The sequence below is a fragment of the Urocampus carinirostris genome, chromosome 11 (genome assembly GCF_059441175.1).
Source record: "Urocampus carinirostris isolate Australia breed hairy pipefish chromosome 11, RoL_Ucar_1.0, whole genome shotgun sequence".
Classification (NCBI taxonomy): Eukaryota; Metazoa; Chordata; class Actinopteri; order Syngnathiformes; family Syngnathidae; genus Urocampus; species Urocampus carinirostris.
The window spans coordinates 18,660,495-18,681,224 of NC_142359.1; the positions used below are offsets into that span (position 1 = coordinate 18,660,495).

Consider the following 20,730-nt stretch of genomic DNA (forward strand, 5'->3'; position numbering starts at 1 on the left):
ATGACATTGACTTCAACTTTTGTGTAAATCAAAACCCTTAAAACGCTTTCAAACGGTAGTTGAGGGCCAAAACATTAACCCTAAATTTTAAGTTCCAACAAAACCCTAACTCTAGCTCTGACCCTAATTCTAGCTCGAAACCTTGACTGAGTATGAACCCACAACTCTGTCCTCGTTTCAACTATTATGTTGCTCTGTTGTTATTTTGATTACTATACGGTTTTTATGTCATTGTCACTATTGGTCAATCGTGATGTTCTTTGATTTCCACACCTTAGGGCTGATCTGCTCTTTGTAACTTTGAAGATTTAATACAAAATGGGTCTCAGGGGATGGCTTTTAGAACAGGTTGGGTTTTCTTTTCCGAAAAACTTCTCCCCATATCCTTCTTGAGAGTTCAAAGTCCATTGATTTGTTTTTTCCTTATTTTGAGTGTCTACTAAACTTTAAACAGTGAGCTTCATGTTATGTAAAATAAATATAAATATCTCAACCTACGAGTACTTAAAAAGTACATCTTTAAATGATAGATTATCTACTGTGCTTATGATTTATATATATATTATATATACTTTTTTAATGAATACATTTTTTACCTCCAGGAGGCGCTAAATAATACACACACTCACAATTAAATCCAAATACTATATTAGGTCCAGGCTTTAAGCACTCAATTTGATATTAAATTTTGTATTACTACTGTACTTGTTTTTTAGTATTTTTCTAGTATTTATGTGGTTGGATTTTGTAGTATTTCCACAGAGTTGTTGTAGTATTACTGTGTTTTTTATAGTATTACTGCAGTGTTTTTTGTTGTATATCCATAATAGTATTTTTGTAGTATTACTGTAGTAGTATTTATGTCATGATATATCCGTAGTACTATTTTTGCAGTATTTCTGTAGTGCTATTTTTGTATAATAGTATTGCTGTATTGTTGTTTTCATAGTATTTCTTTAGAATTATTTTTGAAGTATTTCCACAGTAGCGTTTCTGTATTATTACTTAGTATATTCGTAATATTTCTGTTGTTAGTATTTTTTGCTTTCCAGAAGGAGAGCAACATTATTATTGTGTATATTGTTTTTAAGCACGACACTTGATATTTAGCTTTGTAGTAATTTTGTAGTAATTTTTTATAGTTTTTTTAGATAATATTTTTGTTTTGGAAACAGAAAAGGAGGACAAAAAAAAGACCTGTTTTATTAGGTCATGGCAAATAAAGTACTTCTAAGAACAGGCCAGGGACCTTCAACAGTGGAGAAGGCTGTCCAGAGTTGCGTACTCAATGGTGATCCAACTACCCATGTGGTAATGGGATCCATAAACCGTGAGTACTTTATTCACTTATGTCTATTGACCATTTTCGTTTGGCGGGCCAGATGAAAAGGTCTGACAGGCCAATGGGTTCAGCATAAGCATGATCTCAATAGAATGTCTCAGTTAGATTGTGTATGTACGACTATGCATTTGTGTGTGTATATCTGCGTATCTTAATCTCGAGTGTTTCTGTGTTTCTTTGGTTTTATCGTGCACATTTTTGTGTATTTTGGATTGGGCGTGTTTACACGCTGACACAAGGAGAGAGATGGATGAAGGAACAATAAGGAAGGAAAACACACGCATACAAGCGGGGGTCAAAGTGCAAGACTTTATTGTGTGCGCGCGTGCGCAAGACTTGCAAGGCGTAAAGGCGAAAGGACATTTCTGATGTCTCGCCGGTAGTAAGAGTTCAGAAGGGTCTGGAGAGATTCCCGCAGAGGCGACCACAACGGACTCGATAGTCGAGAAGGTGAGGTCCGCCATGCACATCGAACAGGGACAAAAAACAGTGAGTGTTTGTGTCTTTGTACATAGATGTGTTCCTGCTGCGCCACGTCCTTCAACCACCTGAAAAACAGATGTCCAAGACCGCGTGGGCTCTTTAACCTGGTCGTCACCAAAGGTGACAAACCTCCAGACCACGTCGAAGCCACGTGGATCTCATCTCATCTCATTAGCTGCACCGCTTATCCTCAGTAGGGTCGCGGGGGTGCTGGAGCCCAACCCAGCAATCATCGGGCAGTGGGCAGGGGACACCCTGAACTGGTTGCCAGCCAATCGCAGGGCACACAGGGACAGACAACTCGCTCGCTCATTCACACCAATCCACCTGAAATGCAATGTCTTTGGAATGTGGGAGGAAACCGGAGTGCCCGGAGGAAACCCACGCAAGCACGGGGAGAACATACAAACTCCGCACAGGAAGTCCGTTAGCTGGATTTGAACCCACACAGGAGGTTCCCAAGACCTTAGAACTGTGCCGCACACGCGCTAACCACTGCGCCGCCGTGCTACCCACGTGGATCTGTTTATGAAATTCTGTGTTTCTTTTTGTGCATCTTGTGTCCCAACAGCATGTGCTTTGGCGTTGCTCTTCGGTGTGTCGTGGTCGATTACAGGGACTGAGTGTTTACCTGGCGGCAGAGTGTTTGGAATAGTCATCATCTTCACTAGCGCTGTGTTGGGGGGGCGTCTGATCGGGATGGTCCAGTTTCCCGGCTTGCCCCCCATCCCGCCACTGCTTGGTATGAACAAATTTTTTTCGGTCAGTGTTACAAAGGATCGCGAGCCCGGAACACGATTACAGATGCTGCCCTACTTTCGAACAAGACTTATCTTTAAAAATATTCAAAACTGAACTCATTAACGGAGCTCCGGCAATTTTTGGACAATGGAAGCTCCCGATTGCAACACTGATGAGAGAAGCTATACAGACGCTGCCCTACTTACGAACGAGATAGGTTTCAGACAATTGTTCGTATGTTGAATTTGTTCGTAAGTTGCTTCAGTTTTGTACTAAGGTCAGGCAGCAATGAGTTCCAGAGCTGGGGGGCAGAGTGGCTGAAAGCTCTGCTTCCCATGGAGCTGAGGCGGGAAGGGGGTAAAGTGAGATGGAGGGAGGAAGATGATTTGAGGGTGCGGGATGGCGTGGCAGTATAGAAGAATAGAATTTACTTTTATTGTCATTCTTTGTAACCATGCACACAGAACGAAATGTCGATACACCTGACCCGTACAGTTAAACTGTAACGAGCCGATGCAGCCGCAGCCAAACAGGGCGCAGCCATTTTGGTAATTAGGTGACCAAACCCCCCAATTCCAACCCTTAATGCCGAGCGCCAAGCAGGGAGGCAATGAGTACCAATGTTGTAAGTCTTAGGTATGACTCGGCCGAGGCTTGAACCAGCGACCTCCCAGTCTCGGAGCGGGCGCCCTACCATCTAAGGCTACCGAGCTGGTGATGAAGTAACTAATAACTGTAATTGCCTTTTTTTTTTACAGAAACGCGCCCAACACTGATTACTGTATAGTTCACACAGACAGACACACACACACCTATTACTCTGTACAACTGTGTGTGCAGGTATGCTTCTGGCCGGTCTGATTCTGAGAAACGTCCCGTACGTAACAGACGCCGTTCATGTGGACGCAACATGGTCGGCAGCTTTGAGGAGCGTGGCGTTGGCCATCATCCTGGCCCGGGCCGGTCTGGGCCTGGACCCCTTGGTACCTGGCGCACAAAACACACTGTAGCACCTATGCTGTTGGGCAGGGGGGAACAAAAGCTACTGGACTTTCTAGGTTTGATGAGTGGTACGATTAATCAAGGAAATACCAGAGTCAGAAATAATTTCAACAATAGCCGGCAATTTAATGGACAATGGACAAGACAATAGACAACATTTAACATAAATTACAGTAAAAGAACACTAAATGTTTAAGGTGTTTGAGGTAAAATCCTAAATTTGGTTGATACTGATTTACTAACCTCGTTTTATTTCTAATTCGGGTTAAAGACAGGTCATCTATTCTAGTTTCTGTTGATGACCTATTATTAGTTCATGCGCACTCATAGGATTTTCGAATCGACCTAAATCTGTTTTTGTGTGAAAAATGTAAACTCACACAATAACACACATCAAATTTCAATGAAAATTCAAATGAATGACAAGATGGTTCATCAAATAAGCAAAGAAAATACAATTCCGTTGTGTCCCAAATCCATGGGTTACAAAGTTCATGAGTCATTATCAAAGCAATATTCCAATTCCTACTGGGACCTTGATGTGAAACCCTATGAGAAATCCGATCCTGATTGGATTCTTGGTGAAGGGTAGCTCGCCACTCAGATCCAAGGAATCGAGGATTTTTTTCGGGAGGGAAGAAAACTACCAAAAACATGTCCGGTTTGGGTTTTTTGTCCATCGTGACTAACACCGTCACAGGTGGAGTCAATGAAGAAAAAGAAAGACTTTTTTTCAAGCAATGTGTTGTTAACAATTACTGTTGATAGTCTCAGGTCCGGTCTGTCGTCCACACTTTTCTGCCTGTCCTTTCGGCAGCAAGCAACGGAAAAGGACATGCTATTGGTTCTTGCTATTATGTCTATGATGTCTTTTCTTACAAAACGTTGTCGATACAGGGACGAAAAAATTAAAATCATTGTTTTCTTACTCTCTTTTTAATGGGGATACAACACACACGCAGACGAGAACTCATGTGGTTGTGTTCCAGGCCCTGCGTCGCCTGAAAGCCGTTTGCCTGCGAGTGGCGGTCGGGCCGTGCATTGTGGAGGCCTGCATGGTTGCCGTTGTTTCTCACTTCCTGTTGGCTCTGCCGTGGGTATGGGGATTCCTGCTCGGGTATGTATTAGGGGTCAGGGCTACGGGTTTGTGGGCCGACAAGTGATCCGCAACGAAATGTGCAGGTTTGTCTTGGCGGCGGTGTCTCCGGCTGTGGTGGTCCCTTCCATGTTGCTGCTCCAGAAAGAAGGTTATGGAACTGACAAGGTGAGCACCTGGTTTCTCTGGGTTGGCCTAGATCAGGAGTGGGAGATCAGAACGTGGTCGGTGGTCAAAAACACGTCGTTAGCCGGGACGGGAGATCAGAACGTGGTCGGTGGTCAAAAACGAGTCGTAACCGGAGATAAACGGGGAATCAGGAACAGACGAGTGGTATACGGATGAAAACACGGGATCGACTGGAGTCAGAGTCAAAGTGCTTGCCTTGCGTAAGCAGAGGTTTGCTGACGGACAGACAAAGGGCGAGTGAGAGCATTGAGCTTAAATAGGTGGAAGAACTAATCAGGTGACCAGTAGCAGCTGGCGCCAAACGAGCAGGCACAGGTGAGTGCAATGACTAATCATGATAGATCTTTGTTTAAATACCCCGAAAAATTCAATGATCGTTAACATCCTGATAAATTGTGTCATTTTGTTCATAACAGCCCAAAAACAATTTTTAAAAAAAAATGTCTTTTTTGTGGTTTTTGTTGTTGTTGTTGCTTCTTGACAAAAGCCAGAAGTTAGAAAGTAAGCTAAACTTAAGTATAAGATCGGTTAACCTTTTTTTCGTTTTGTCAATTATGTTTTTGATTTATTCTTAATGTCCTCATATCAAAAAATGCTGGTGAGGAGTACCGTAATTTCACGCCCGTGAGTAGAGGTGGGTAGTAGCGGAGTAAAGGTACTCCGTTACATTTGCTTGAGTAAGTTTTGGGAAATTTTGTATTTCTAGGAGTATTTTGAAACCCCTACACGTTTACTTGTGTAAATTTGTGAAGATAAAGCGGTTATTTAATAAATCCCTCCACGAAAGTACGCGTCCGTCTGTCTCCACTAAGGTGCATTTATTTTGACGCAGAACTCCGCCAGGCTCTACCGTGTTCAACCAATCAAACGTAGCAGTCTTGTCTCATGACCATATTCAACTTCAGCAGGGGAAACGTTGTTTACGGCGGAACCATATCGAAAATGTCGCTTAGCAATACCGACTATGAAAAGACAGGAGAGGAGAGGAGCACCCCTGGCCTCAAATCAAAAGCATGTTCTCCTTAAAAAGGCTGCAAAAACACCAACTACACTATGCAATTTCTCCTTTGTTCGAGTTCACGGGCTAGCTTGTTGTTCTGCTCGCAGAGACTGTTAAGATAAGTATTGGGGCTTTAAATATGCTACATGTGCTTAATTTATTGATTTGATATATACTATACATATTTTATTGTTTATTAATTTACATTGATTATTTTAATCTACTTTTCAATTAAATGTATTTTTGTTGATTGGATTGACTCTGATAATTTGATGATCCGATTGGTTGTTTAAAAATATCAATAAATACGACAATGCTAGTTACTCAGTACTTGAGTAACTTTTTTATCAACTAATTTTACTCGAGTAAGTATTTGGAAGATTTTACTTCTACTTGAGTAATATTGTTTGCTACTTTACCCACCTCTGCCCGCATGGCGCACCATGTTAAAAAGAGCACTGTCCGTAGCTGGTTCTATTATTTCTGTGTTTATTAACACAAACGGCGCATCGGCTTAAAACCACACAGCCAAGCATACAAGTATGATATTAAAAAAAGCAGCAAAAGCAAAGTTAAGTTTGGTTGTCGATTATAACGTATGGATTATAAAGTAAAACATACGGATAAAAACTTGTCGGAGCTCGTCTTTTAGCTTTCTCCGACTTGCGAACCTTGGATTCATACATCTTCAATTCTCCCGTGGCGGCTGCTTGGTTTCAGCATTCAATGGAGGAAAAGTGAAGTTTTGGGTTTAATTCATATTTGGAGGGAAAACTTTCTTCATAATCTGGGCGCACAACAACTTTCAAATTGCTAGCTACGCTACAGAGTTAGCATCCATGAGCACTTCCGCTAACAAGCGCGATATTATGGCAATCGAAAAAGAGATGTTTAAAAGTCGAATGAGACACATAGTAGTGGCATTTAGTGTGAAAAGTGAACAAGCTCACAAAAACTTTGGAGTTCACTCAAAAATGTCGTAAGTCTTGACTTGGCCAAGGCTCGATTTTTTTGACCTTACATTTTCAGGAGTGGGTGCCCAACCCTAAGGCCCCCTCACTGGTTTTGGAAAGGGCCTGATAGGGCACGCGCTACAATTCTGAGACTTACAATAATAATAATAATACATTCTACTTCAAAACGCATTTATGTGTGCCTTATGGGTGTAAAAATGCAGTACTTAGTTTATTAATATTTCACCGTAGGTCCATCAATGAAGGTCTTAGTGAAGGTCTTGTGGACATTTCCAGGGTATCCCAACTCTTCTCATGGCTGCCGGCAGTTTTGATGACATTTTAGCCATCACGGGCTTCTCCACATGTCTGGGTGTGGCTTTCTCCAAAGGTTGGTGTTTTGGTTTTGTATTTTGATACTCTTCACTCATTGTTTTCCCATGTACGTATGTGAGCAGGTTCCACATGGATGAGTGTCCTGAAGGGTCTCTTGGAGGTCGTGGGCGGCATGGTAGGAGGAGTCCTTGTGGGCATCTTCCTGTGTTTCTTCCCCAGTGTGGACCAGGTGCGTGGAAAAGCACTTTGAGCACAATTATCGTAAATTCTGGACTATTAGCCGCTTCTTTTTCCTATATCTTAAACACAGCGGCTTTAAATGCGGTACGGCTTATTCTTTTTTGTGACATCATCGAGGAAAACGGTGAGCTGCTCTTTTCCACAACATATGCGTGGTGACATCTGGAAACATTTATGACACACTATGACACACTTCCCGATGAATTAAACCGTGTTATTGCCAACATTATTTATATAATACTATTATAGCGGGAAGCAGGAACTGAGACAGGGTTGCTCAAAATGAAAGATAGAATTTAGAAACAAAATAAGGTACAAGGTAACAAACCAACGAGGTCACGTAACAACGAAACGTCTAAACAAAACCTGACAATATCCAAACCAGAAACAAGGACCCAACTGTAAATGGAGATGCAGATGTAAGAAACAACGTAACAAACACGTAAATTGTACAAAACAACAAACTGTTTGAACTAGAAACAATAACAAAACCTCACATGGTAGTGGCAAACAGGGTATTAATGACAAAAAAAATGAAAATGACCCCACAACATATGCTGTCCAAAATGTTATTATAAAGGGTCATGATTATTAGGGTGGCGATTGGACACACCTATGCCTAGTTCCAAACCTGTTTGGTGCCATCTGGTGTGAGGATATAGAATAGAATATACCTTAATTGTCTTTGTTACAAAATGGCTTGAACATATTGTGACAACAAAATTGGACGTGGCACTCCAGTTTCACATTTTACAGAAAGGATAAAAGAGAACAAAGAAGATAAAGGAACAAAGAATATGTTTGTATTGTCCCTGTTGCAGGCTTTGTTTTCTCCGGAGGGGGGTGTATGAGGGGGTGAGGGACGGACAGAGATGGTCGGATCCAGCTAGGTGGGGAGAGGGGGGAAGCTCGGTATGCATGTTTGATGTTCCTGTACACACAGTCCAGTGTTTTTTCTCCCTGGTTGCACAGTCCACGCATTGAATGAATTTGGGAAGTACAGTCCTTAAGCATGCCTGATTAAAGTCGCCGGCAACGATCAAAGCTCCGTCGGGGTGTGCAAGCTGCTATTTATTGATAGCAGCGAGCAGGAGATTTAGCGCTATGCTAACGTTAGCATCCGACGGAACGTAAACAGCAATCACAATGACCACAGTTAGCTAACTCGGTAGATAGAAGGGTCTACCCGATACTGCTAGAAACTATATACTATATACTATATCGGGTGAGCAGTCTGTGTCAATGATTCTGTTCAGCGCATAGTCCCCCACCCCCTATTTTTACGGTCGTGCCGGTGTAGTGTGCGTCCTGCTATTTGGACTGCGGTGTCGGGGAAGCCAAAACTCAATGATGACAAAAATACTGCAATTCCGGACAAAGCTGTTGGTGGCGATCCGCAGCTCAAATTCACTAATTTTGTGAACGATGGATCTGGCATTGGTCAGGAACATGCTCGGAAGTGCTTGTCTGTGTGGTAGCCTTCTTAGCCTAGCAGCTAAGCCCGACCGGCAGCCTCGCTTTTACTTTCTCTCCTTCCGCCGTCTCCGTCGTTTGTCGGCAGGCAGATCACCCAGGGAGATCCCGGTGGTCTCTGTATATCCCTCGGGATGTTGTGGATGAAGGCGTACCAGACCCTAACAAGTTTGATAGTACTTTATTCTATGTTTAAAAAGTTCTAACAATAATTTAACTTTTCCACCCACACATCAAGTCGTCAATTTACACATCCTAATTGAACCGCAGTGGAAGTCATCCATCAAAACCACTACACTTCTCTTTCCGTATCATCGCCATCAATGTCAGGTCACTGAAGTATCCTTTAATCCCCGAGGGACGATAGTAACCAAATGCAATTTGGTACATTACAGCAGAAACCACCAACGACAACAGCACAAAAGGACATGTCTCGGTGTTGCAATCTGGCACTATTCTCCACATCATGGATGTCTTGTACTATAGGGCTCATATTTTTTGGGGTGCAGTTCTTATTCGCGTTTTCTTTCAACCCAGTAGTAAATACGTGCTCGTCTTTGGAATCTCAATGTTGACACGAAAACACGTGACCTAAACAACTCGGGGCAAACCTGAAAAATGGATGTGAACAAGTTCTTTTTTCATGGCTGTTCTAGCATGTGGCTTTTAATCCAGTGAGACAAAAGACAAAATGGAGTTTTCTTCTTAAATATGACGACACGGCTTTTAATCAGGTGCGCTCTGTTGTCCGGAATTGGTATGTGTCTGAAATCGGCATCGGTTTCAGGTCGATGTGGTGGTGACCAGGTGCTTCCTGCTGTTGGCTTTCTCCATCTTTGCCATCTTCTTCACTCAATCGGTGGGCGCCTCCGGGGCCGGTGGCTTGTGCACCTTAGTTCTGGCCTTCATGGCAGCGCTTGGTTGGCGCACAGACAAGGTAAAACCTTTTACCTATTGAGAGTCGTTTTTATTGTTGTTATTTTCAATATTGTTAGTATCACTTTAAGAGGAACTGCAGTTGCGGTGCAGGACCACCAGGTTCTGGAACAGCTTTGTCCACCTGGCCCTGTAAACAATCCATCCTACGGATAGCAATCCTACCCAGCTGCCTTTTGTTGGAATTAAATATCAAAATGTAGCGTTTACCATATTGTTCGAATTAGTTATCTGACTCCATTAACCAAACACAACCTACATTCACCCAGAAATTTATGCTCGTTTCTTGAAGGAAAAATGAACAGGTAAGCCCACATTTTCGGGGCAGATTTAAATTCGCTAACAAAAGAACTAAGTGAACTCCATCGAAGACGGCCGAAGAAGCGACGTTGGAGTCATTGGGAAGCCTTCTTTTGAAGTCCTTTAGCTTCTTCCTCTTGGCCCACATTTACCTGCAAGATGGTGTGCCGGCTCCTCCCATGGGCTTGCCAAGGAAGCCCACTGGGCTTCATCATCTCATAGACGAGCGTCCCGATGTCTGGGGTCCTCAAAACAACACCGAGCCTTATCATCAGTGCGTCCCGTTCCAGCCGTTCCTGTAAACAACATCTTCCACCAGCCTGCCCTGACCTTGTACATTGAACTAAAGCACACTCTGTGAAAATCTTGCATTACACTATCGTATAAAATCCGTTATAGTCAAATGTATAAAATCCTTCACTTTGCACATCTGTTTCTTAATTGTTTACATTATTTTATTACATTCTATTACTTGTTCCTTTTTTAATTGATACTACTTGTTACTGTCTAGTAAACATGTTTACCTGACTTCCTACTTTGCACATCTGTTCAGCTGCTCCTCTTTTTTTCTATCAATACTGTACATTACAGTACTCATAGCTATGATTATTGACTTACTACAGCAGATCCATTAATTTTGTACATTATATGATCCTCTTACTGGCTTCTTCCACTATTTTACAGTATCCTTTTTCACAATACTCCCAACTCTTTTCTATGTACTCATATTTATCTATGTATGGAAACTGTGCGGGTTAGGTGTATCGACATTTCGTTCTGTATACATTTGTGCAAGAATGAAAAGTAAAGAAAACCTACCTATCCCTCTATCTCTTTTTTCAGTCTTTCTTTTTTTACATTCTTTTCTTTCTTTCTGTTTCTTTATTTTTTCTTTTCATTCTTTCTTTTCTTTACATTATTTTGTTCTTTTTTGTTACCTTCTTTCTTTATTTACATTGTTTCTTTACATTATTTCCTTACATTCTTCCTTTACATTCTTTCCTTGCATTCTTTCTATATTTGTTTCTTTTTTCTTTACATTATTTCCTTATATTCTTTCCTTATATTCTTTCTCTACAATTTTTTTTTACAATATTTCTTTCGTTCTTTCTGTTTCTTTCTTTTTTCTTTACGTTCTTTCTTTTCTTTACATTCTCTTGTTCTTTTTGTTACATTATTTAATTCTTTTTGTTACATTATTTCTTTATTTACATTCTTTCTTTATTTACATTCTTTCTTTACATTCTTTCTTTACAATCTTTCTTTACATTATATCCTTACATTCTTCCTTTAAATTATCTCCTTAAATTCTTTCTATATTTCTTTTTTTCTTTACATTCTTTATATTCTTTCTTTATATTCTTTCCTTATATTCTTTCTTTACAATCTTTTTTACAATATTTTTTCTTTCTTTCTGTTCCTTTTTTTCTTTACATTATTTCTTTTACATTCTTTTGTTCTTTTTTGTTACATTCTTTCTTTACATTCTTTCTTTACATTCTTTCTTTACATCATTTCCTTACACTCTTCCATTACATTCTTTACTTACATGTATTCTCTATTTTTTTCCTTTTTCTTTACATTCTTTCCTTATATTCTTTCTTTACAATCTTTTTTACAATCTTTTTTCTTTCTTTCTGTTCCTTTTTTTCTTTACATTATTTCTTTTACATTCTTTTGTTCTTTTTTGTTACATGCTTTCTTTACATTCTTTCTATACATTCTTTCTTTACATTCTTTCTTTACAATCTTTCTTTACATTATATCCTTACATTCTTCCTTTAAATTATCTCCTTAAATTCTTTCTATATTTCTTTTTTTCTTTACATTCTTTATATTCTTTCTTTATATTCTTTCCTTATATTCTTTCTTTACAATCTTTTTTACAATATTTTTTCTTTCTTTCTGTTCCTTTTTTTCTTTACATTATTTCTTTTACATTCTTTTGTTCTTTTTTGTTACATTCTTTCTTTACATTCTTTCTTTACATTCTTTCTTTACATCATTTCCTTACACTCTTCCATTACATTCTTTACTTACATGTATTCTCTATTTTTTTCCTTTTTCTTTACATTCTTTCCTTATATTCTTTCTTTACAATCTTTTTTACAATCTTTTTTCTTTCTTTCTGTTCCTTTTTTTCTTTACATTATTTCTTTTACATTCTTTTGTTCTTTTTTGTTACATGCTTTCTTTACATTCTTTCTATACATTCTTTCTTTACATTCTTTCTTTACAATCTTTCTTTACATTATATCCTTACATTCTTCCTTTAAATTATCTCCTTAAATTCTTTCTATATTTCTTTTTTTCTTCACATTCTTTATATTCTTTCTTTATATTCTTTCCTTATATTCTTTCTTTACAATCTTTTTTACAATTTTTTTTCTTTCTTTCTGTTCCTTTTTTTCTTTACATTATTTCTTTTACATTCTTTTGTTCTTTTTTGTTACATTCTTTCTTTACATTCTTTCTTTACATTCTTTCTTTACATCATTTCCTTACACTCTTCCCTTACATTCTTTACTTACATGTATTCTCTATTTTTTTCCTTTTTCTTTACATTCTTTCCTTATATTCTTTCTTTACAATCTTTTTTACAATATTTTTTTCTTTCTTTCTGTTCCTTTTTTTCTTTACATTATTTCTTTTACATTCTTTTGTTCTTTTTTGTTTCATTCTTTCTTTACATTCTTTCTTTACATTCTTTCTTTACATCATTTCCTTACATCATTTCCTTACACTCTTCCCTTACATTCTTTACTTACATGTATTCTCTATTTTTTTCCTTTTTCTTTACATTCTTTTCTTATATTCTTTCGTTACATTCTTTCCTTACATTAAGTCTTTACATTTGACATTATTTTCTTTCTTTCTTTGTTTACATTTTTTCTTTACATTCTTTACATTCTTTACATTATTTGCATTCTTTCTTTTTACATTCATTCTTTCTTTTTTTACATTCTTTACATTCTTTACAAACTGGTTGAAGACGGACTCTGGGCCAGACCATGAAAATATTGTCTGTGGTTTAAATGACAATTTGCGAGTCGTGTAATAGCTCCAGGATGAAATGTCAACAGAATGACTTTATCAAGTCCTGAAGTTTGGCAGTCAATTACTTCATTATTTAACTCTGTATATCCACATATTCTTATATTGATGTACTTTCTAGTGAAATATATTTTTTCAGACAAGCAGCCCCTAAATCACAGGTGTCAAAAAGGCGGCCCGCGGACCAGATCAGGCCCGCGAGACAACACTCAGAGAAGCGCAAGAGAAAAACAAGCTGCAGGTTGAAATATGTCAACTTGATGTTGCCAAAGCCTGGTGCCTCGAACAAAGACACTGTACTTGTATTTATTCCTCTCTCTCTCTCTTTCACTCTCTGTGTCTCTCTTTTTCTCTTTCTTTGTTGCCCATTGTCTTTTTCTCTCTCTGTGTCTTTTAACCTCTTTTGCTCTAATCTCCTTTTTTCCTTTTCTCTCTTTCTCTCTTCATACCCTTTGCGCTTTCTTTTCTCTTTTCTCTCCTTCTGTCTTTCTATTTCTCTTTGGATTTCTTTCTTCCTCTCCCTTTCTTTTCCCCCTCTCTCACCACTTTTTATCGTTTGTTTCTCCCTCTCTCTCCCTCTCTCTCTTTTTCGTTCTTTGTCCCACCCTCTCTCCTTTTCCCTCCCACTTTCTCTTATTTCTTTATCTCTCTTTTTCTTTCTCTTTAATGTACTAGTCCGACCCCCGACAGAATGTTTGTTCTATCGTGTGGCCCCCAAGTTCAAATGAGTTTGACACCCCTGCCCTAAATCATGTTTTTGCTGGGGATCTTGATACAATTTCCCACAGGAATAAGTCCCGACGTAAATATTTTACTTGTTTCTTTGGTGTTTGTTCTTGTTTTCGGTTGCACGACACAATACAGCGACATCTGGTGGTCAAATGTCCTTTTGGATACAATGTTGATATCAGGGACAAAAGAGACATTTCTAAATATAACTTTCATTGTGAATCCCCATTTGATATGGATTTTTTTTCAGATAGGGGTGGCAGCAATTTTGGGAAGGTGCTGGGACGTGTTCCAACCCCTCCTCTTCGGCCTGATCGGAGCAGAGATCGTCATAACCGCCCTGAGCCTCAGCACCGTGGGTGAGAAGACCCCCAGGAAGGCCAAGACCCCGCCTCGTGGAGATTAATCGGCGGTGTCGTGCAGGATTGGGCGTGGCCGTGATCGCCGTCGGTCTGGTGGTGCGACTGAGCGCCACCTTTGCTCTGGTGCACGGTGCCGGATTTTTACTCAAGGAGAAACTATTCATCGCCGTTGCCTGGATGCCCAAAGCCACGGTGCAGGTACATTGCCCGCTCTTTCGGATCTTCTATCGGTTTATGGCAGGGGGTGGGAATGTATGCCCGCAAGCCAGGTGTGGCTCTTTTCATGAGTATATAAATTCACTTTTTTTTTAACACATTTAGGCTGGAACTAAAATACTGTGTTTCTACAACAACTGTAGTGCTTTTCTACCTTTAATGCTAATAAGACGAAATGTCATTTAGATTATTTCTGTGTCTCTTGGCCAATGAGAGGCATCAGAATACACATGTGAGTGTGACATCTGCCTGCTACCATTTCCATAAAAAATTGTCGAACATAACAGTAGTTTGTGCAAGTTATGAAAAAAACAAACAAAAAAACAATGATCATAAATATGTATATGTTTAAGATTCACTTCTACAAAACGGAATGGTCAAAAATTAAGGACCACTCAATTCCCAAGGTTATAACTGTGACCATGTCAGACAGATGCAGGTAAATGCATCTGTACTCTTTTGGTTTGCAGTATTTAGTGACATTTTTAGAAAAGGACTCTGCTTGCACCTTGTTTTGTAACCAATATTCACACACATGAATTGAATTTGCGTGTGTATTTTCTTTACAGCCCTTTGAGACTTCTTGTGATTAAGGGCTATACAAATAAACATGACTGGACTGGACTGGGGTTGGGTACCTATGGCTATATTAGTGAAAGTTGGTTTCAGTCCATTATATATAGGATACAACTTGGAACAACAGGTTAAAGTCAAAGTGTCACACAACAGACCGCGTTGTGGCTGTAAATCGCTAAATAACCCTTAGTCCTCGGGGGTCCAAATCCCTGCTGACATCTCCTGGACAGCCAACACCTCAGTCCTGGTCAAAAAGGCACACTAAAGCCTGCGCTTCCTGAGAGTGCTCAGGAAGGAGCAACTCAAAGTCAACCGGCTGACCTACGCTGTGTCTCTGTGGCACTCAAGATGTACAGAAGCGGACAGGAAGAGACTACAGAGGGTGACCAACACAGCACAAAGGATCATTGTCCGTTCCCTATCACTCCTGTCCACCATCTTTAACTCCAGGGCAAAAAACATCATCAGACACTACAAAGATCCTGGATTTTACTTGTTAGTTGTGATTGCTCCAGCAAGGCACGACTACATTGCCAAGTGCTTTTTCTTAGCTTTTCAAAATTGAGCTGCGGTTTTGAAAATGTCCACTTGATGCCACCAAAAGCCAGGCACCACTCGCATAGCAACTGTAGTAGGTTTGTTTTCTAGCTCTCTTTTTTTTTCTATTCCTCTCTCTCACTTTCTTTTTCTTTCCCTCTTTCTGTATTTCTCTTTCTTTTTTTTTCTTAACCAAGGGTAAATGGTGAATTCCTAAGAGTGGATGCTAGCGAGAGGATGCTAACAGCTATGTGCGCCGCTAGCAAAGTGTTGGGCTGGCATAGCCAGCCCAAGTATTAGTGCAAGCTAGCTGTAAACACTGTCGGCAATGCTAACTTCTTCATGCTAACATTTTTTGGTAATGGCTATATTTTAACAACATCATATTTACAAATTATGCTAATGCGTCATGTTAATGAGTTATGCTAATGGATACATACTAAAAAGTGATGCTAACAGTTAAATGCTAACTTCTTTATGCTGCCAGATCAGTCACAACTCTTACAATTGCCGCGGGAATTGTCAAGTTCAACCTGCTGCCCTCTGGTAGGCGCTACAGGGCCAAACCAGACAAAACAAATAGACTCAGAGACTGCTTCTTCCCAAGAGCTGTCACCATTCTCAACACCAGTTTCACCAGAATCTATCACCATTTTGGACTGTCATAGACAGCATATTTGCACCTCTTCTGACACTTTATATAAAGCCGACAGTAGCTCAATACTGGTTTTATTCCCCAATTTTCTTAGCTTTTTATATTATATTTTTTTATTCCTCTTTATGAAAGCACTTGTGGTGAAGCTGGAATTTTGTGTTACTTGGATAATGACAGTAAAGGCGTTCAATTCAATTCAATATATGGAAGTTCGTTGAACAACCCATGCTCATTGTTGAGACACTTTATGACGAAAGCCACAAAACAGACTTTAATCCGAAACAAACTTCATACCCAGAAGCTCTAGCGAAGCACTTAGGGCACTGGTGTCAGACAGGCGGCGCGCGGGCCAGATCAGGCCCGCCAAGGGTATTAATAGACTAAACTGAGAGAAGCACAGGACAAAAATGAGCTGCGGTTTTGAAAATGTCCGCTTGATGCCACCAAAGCCAGGCACCACTCACCTAGCAATTGTAGTAGTTTGTTTTCTATCTCTCTTTTTCTGTATTTCTCTCTCTTTCTCCCTTTCTTTTTTTTCTTTCTTTCTCTATTTCTATTTCTTTCTCTTTTTTTTCATTTATTTCTCACCTTGTCTCTCTCCTTTTTTTTCTTTCTATTTTTCTCTTTCAAGATTTCCTTCTTTTTTTTTCTTTCTCACTTTCTTTCTCATGCTCTCTTTTTTTCTCTTTCTTTTTGTCTTTTTTTCTATCCTCTTATTCTTTTGATCTTTATTTCTTCTTTATTTCTTCTTCTTTTTCTGTCTCTTTCTTTCTCTCTATTGTGCTCTCTTTCTCTCATTTATGCTCTCTCTATTTCACTTTCTCCCTGTTTCTGTCACTCTTACCTTCTTTCTCTCCCTCTCTCTCGCTCTCTCTCTCTTACTCTGTCTCCCTTGTTTTCTCTTTTACTTTCATTCTTTCTCCGAAACTCACTTGATTTGTTTTTCTAGTGTGTGGCCCCCAGCTAGAATGAGCTTGACACCCCTGATCCAGAGCCATTTGATGGGGTGGCCGGTGAGAATGGGCAGAGCTATACACAACCCAGGACGCACGCTCTCCTTCTTCTTGCCCTGCGCCGTCTGCACTGTAGTTAAATATGTTGGTATCCTGGTTTGCAGTATTTTGTGACATTTTTTCAAAAGACCTTTGTTTGCACCTTGTTTTGCAACCATTATTTATGACACAAAATGGAAAAATGAGCCTAAGGGAGACAAATTTCAAGTGGTTTATTAATATTGACATGGGACAATAGATCTTGCATTATTATTATTATTATTATTATTATATTATAGTTTTCAAATGACAAAATTACTAAATATCACACAGTGAAATAAAATGTGCTAAAGAATTAAATCTTGTCTGTAGAGCGGAAGAAAAAAATAGAAAAATCTTTCCCGACCCCTGGTCTAAAGGTTCAGAAGCGGAAATCTGTAACAGGTATTTTCTAAACACGAAACCGAAACCCAAATTTGCCGCAGGCGGCCATCGGCTCCACGGCGTTGGACACAGCAAGGGATGTGGGCGACGAGACTTCGGTGAAGTTCGGTATGGACGTGCTAACGTTAGCCGTGTTAGCTATCTTGATCACCGCACCCATCGGGGCCCTCGGCATCGGGCTGGCGGGGCCACGACTCCTGAGCCGACAGGTCAAAGGTCAGCGTACACTTTTACATCGTTTGACTTTTCGGTTTCTTCAACCAACTCAAATACAAAGCGTCCATCGCTCTATTTTTCATAACTCACCTTTCACTTCTCCAAACACATTCATTAACTACTGAATACCGTAAATTCCGGACTACAGAGCGCACCTGAAAAATTGCCGCAAAAATTTAAGAAAAAAAACTCAATTTTTTTGTACAAGCCTCATCGGATTTTAAGCAGCAGCCTTAAATAGCCATAAAAATGAACTAATTCACGTCCAGCTGCATTTGACCAGCTCAGTAGCCTAGATGGTAAGGCGCCCGCTTTGAGACTGGGAGGTCGGTGGTTCGCGCCCCGGCCGAGTCATTCCTAAGACTTAAAAAGTGGTCGGCGGCGCCCTCTGTTGGCTGCGGCTGCATCGGCTCGCTACAACGGGTCAGGTGCAATCGACATTTCGTTCTGTGTACATTGTTACACAGAATGACAATACAAGGAAATTATTATTATTATTATTATATTGATTTTCAGATCTTCTAGTTGTTTACGTCACGTGTTTGCAGATCCTGTGACTATTTAAGATGGCGTTTACAAACACGAGCACGTATTTATTACTGCACCGAAAGTAAACCTGCCTGGCGTAAAACGTGAGCCCGGTATTTCCAGGCGACGTCATCATGGGAACTGTACTTTAAAGAATAGTGCCAGATTACGTCTGTGATGCAATCTGGCACTAGTCTTTTTGTGTTTTTGCCATTAGGGATCGCCACGGCAACAGAACCTTTTGCTTTTGATTCATCGATCCTCAAGGATCAAAAAACACGGAAAGTGAAGTGTAGCATTTTTGATAGATACAGTAACTTCTACTGCTTTTCAATTCGGGTGTTTCAACTGTGGACCTAATTTTCGTGGGTGAAAAAGTTGAATTATTCTGAGTACTTTGTAAATATTGAATAAAGTACTGTCAAACCTCCTGTTTTTCTTCCGTTATATATTATATGATGTCTGTTGGCAAAAAATATGGACTCGTTTTTCTCAGGGGGCATCATAAATACTTTCCAGACGTCTTGGTGCTTTGTATTCAAAGTGCATGTGTTGAGTATGAAGGTTAAAATTTGAGATTGTTTTAAAGTAAAGATAAGAACACGCTCCGAGTCGGAGATTAGGTTTTTGATAGCCCTTCCATCCGAGGCGCGTCCCACCTGAGCTATCCGCTAGATCTGCTTCCAAGATCGGCTCAGGAACGAATCACACACCCCTAATGGCTAGAGACTCATTTATTGAAAACACAGGCATAGAACAACACATCTGAGTCGCTTAAACGGGGTCACATGAATACACAGAACGAATCTAATTGGTTTAGACAGAAATCAGGTCGCTAGATGGTGTGCGAACATAATCAATGAGCAGTAAGGAAAGTGAAACTTTGTAACACAAAGGGTACAATGTGTCACTGTTAAGTCAAATGAGTAGAAAAAGGGAGGCAAGCTCTTGACCAGACTTCCCGGCACTAAAGTGAAGGCCATCTTGATCAATAGTCAGCGGGGCCCAAGATTATCCAATTGTTGCAAGAATACAAACAGCATCTGGATATAATCTTTGCCTTCGTTAAGACACTTTTGAGGATAAAATCATACAAAGGCACAATCAAACTATAATTTCCCTAACAGTGAGAAAAAGAGCAGCTCGCCATTTACCTCTGTGGGCAAAAAAGGAATAAAGTTGTAGTGTTTAAAACGTAGCAAAAACAAATTACCGGCTTGTAGTTCGGAATTTCCGGTTTCTGGAATTCACCATTTTCAAGCATTCAACTCTGCTTTCAAATACAACCTTTGTTCAATTTCTTGACGTTTTCTCAGGAAAGATAGTGCTTTACCATTTTTAAAACTGTTTTTTTCCCGTGTTAGTGCCTGAGGGAGTTGGAGGCACCGGATCTCCAGCCGTCCAAGGTGAAGACCCTAGGATTTATGAGACAAGGCTGTGATGGTCACCCAAAAAATCAGGAGAGGATGTCTTGATCCCAATTTATTTGGGGAATTTGTGTTTTTATGTGTCTGGAAGGACTGCTTACCGGTCAAGTGTGAAATTAGACAAGGCAAGTTTTTCTTTTTTTCTTTTTTTTTTCTTTTCCCACACAATGGTTACCAGACAATAATTACCTCAAGTGTTATATGGTGTTTTTGAAACGCTTCACACACTAGTAATAGTATCACATTCAGATTATCTATCTGCAAACAGGAAGATTAGACTGTGACGATGCATGACAATTAAACTCAAGTTTGTAATACAGTGATAAATATCTTCCAGAACAAAGTGTTTATTTTTTTAAATACATTGATTATAATGGAATATAACCCTAAACTATCAAAATGGGTACAGTACATGACATATTTGGGCCGAAGTGTGTTTTCCACAAAAACCCACTGTTATAAATAACTTTTTAAAATAATATCTAAAAAGGAAAAGGTATCAAGATGTCATGAACCGTAACAGGATCAGGACCCAAACGCGTGACGTTCTCACACAAGCCTTTTATTTTACGGGAAGTGGGGAGTCATTCACGTGAGGCAGCCGTCTGGCGTGAAATGATAGGAAGCCAGAGGCCGACAAGATCGATACCAATTGCCCGAGTTGATATCGAACAGATGGGGTCGATACCAGACAGGACGGGCAGACGGGATGGATAATGAAACAGGATATCGAAAATGAACAGGACAAACTAGACGGGAACGAGAACTGGAGAGAATAATAAACAGGACAAAAATAGACGCAACGAAACTTGAAACCGATATCAAACAGGACAAAAATAAACAGGAACAATACCAGATAGGGAGTACCAACAGGAAAACAAGACCGAGTCAAAACCCATGTCT

General features: G+C 39.8%; 1 protein-coding gene across 1 annotated transcript; it reads left to right on the forward strand.

Annotated features, from left to right (window-relative positions):
- The first annotated feature begins 1,740 nt into the window (after nt 1-1,740).
- LOC148356637 (sodium/hydrogen exchanger 9B2) lies at nt 1,741-19,841 on the forward strand. Its single transcript, XM_088347629.1, has 13 exons — nt 1,741-1,792; nt 1,858-1,945; nt 2,397-2,567; nt 3,407-3,549; nt 4,558-4,685; nt 4,751-4,832; nt 7,104-7,197; nt 7,265-7,371; nt 9,643-9,792; nt 14,125-14,233; nt 14,298-14,434; nt 17,698-17,872; nt 19,765-19,841. The coding sequence occupies exons 2-13, from the start codon at nt 1,858-1,860 to the stop codon at nt 19,839-19,841; spliced, it is 1,461 nt and encodes a 486-aa protein (XP_088203755.1). The 5' UTR covers nt 1,741-1,792.
- The last annotated feature ends 889 nt before the right edge of the window (nt 19,842-20,730 follow it).

Bases quoted from the DNA above. Each gene is read 5' to 3' on its own strand.
- LOC148356637 (XM_088347629.1), top strand. From the start codon at position 1,858: ATGTGTTCCTGCTGCGCCACGTCCTTCAACCACCTGAAAAACAGATGT. The intron at 4,686-4,750 runs GTATGTATTAGG...CGAAATGTGCAG, and splicing joins GTATGGGGATTCCTGCTCGG to GTTTGTCTTGGCGGCGGTGT. The intron at 14,234-14,297 runs GTGAGAAGACCC...GGTGTCGTGCAG, and splicing joins CCTGAGCCTCAGCACCGTGG to GATTGGGCGTGGCCGTGATC.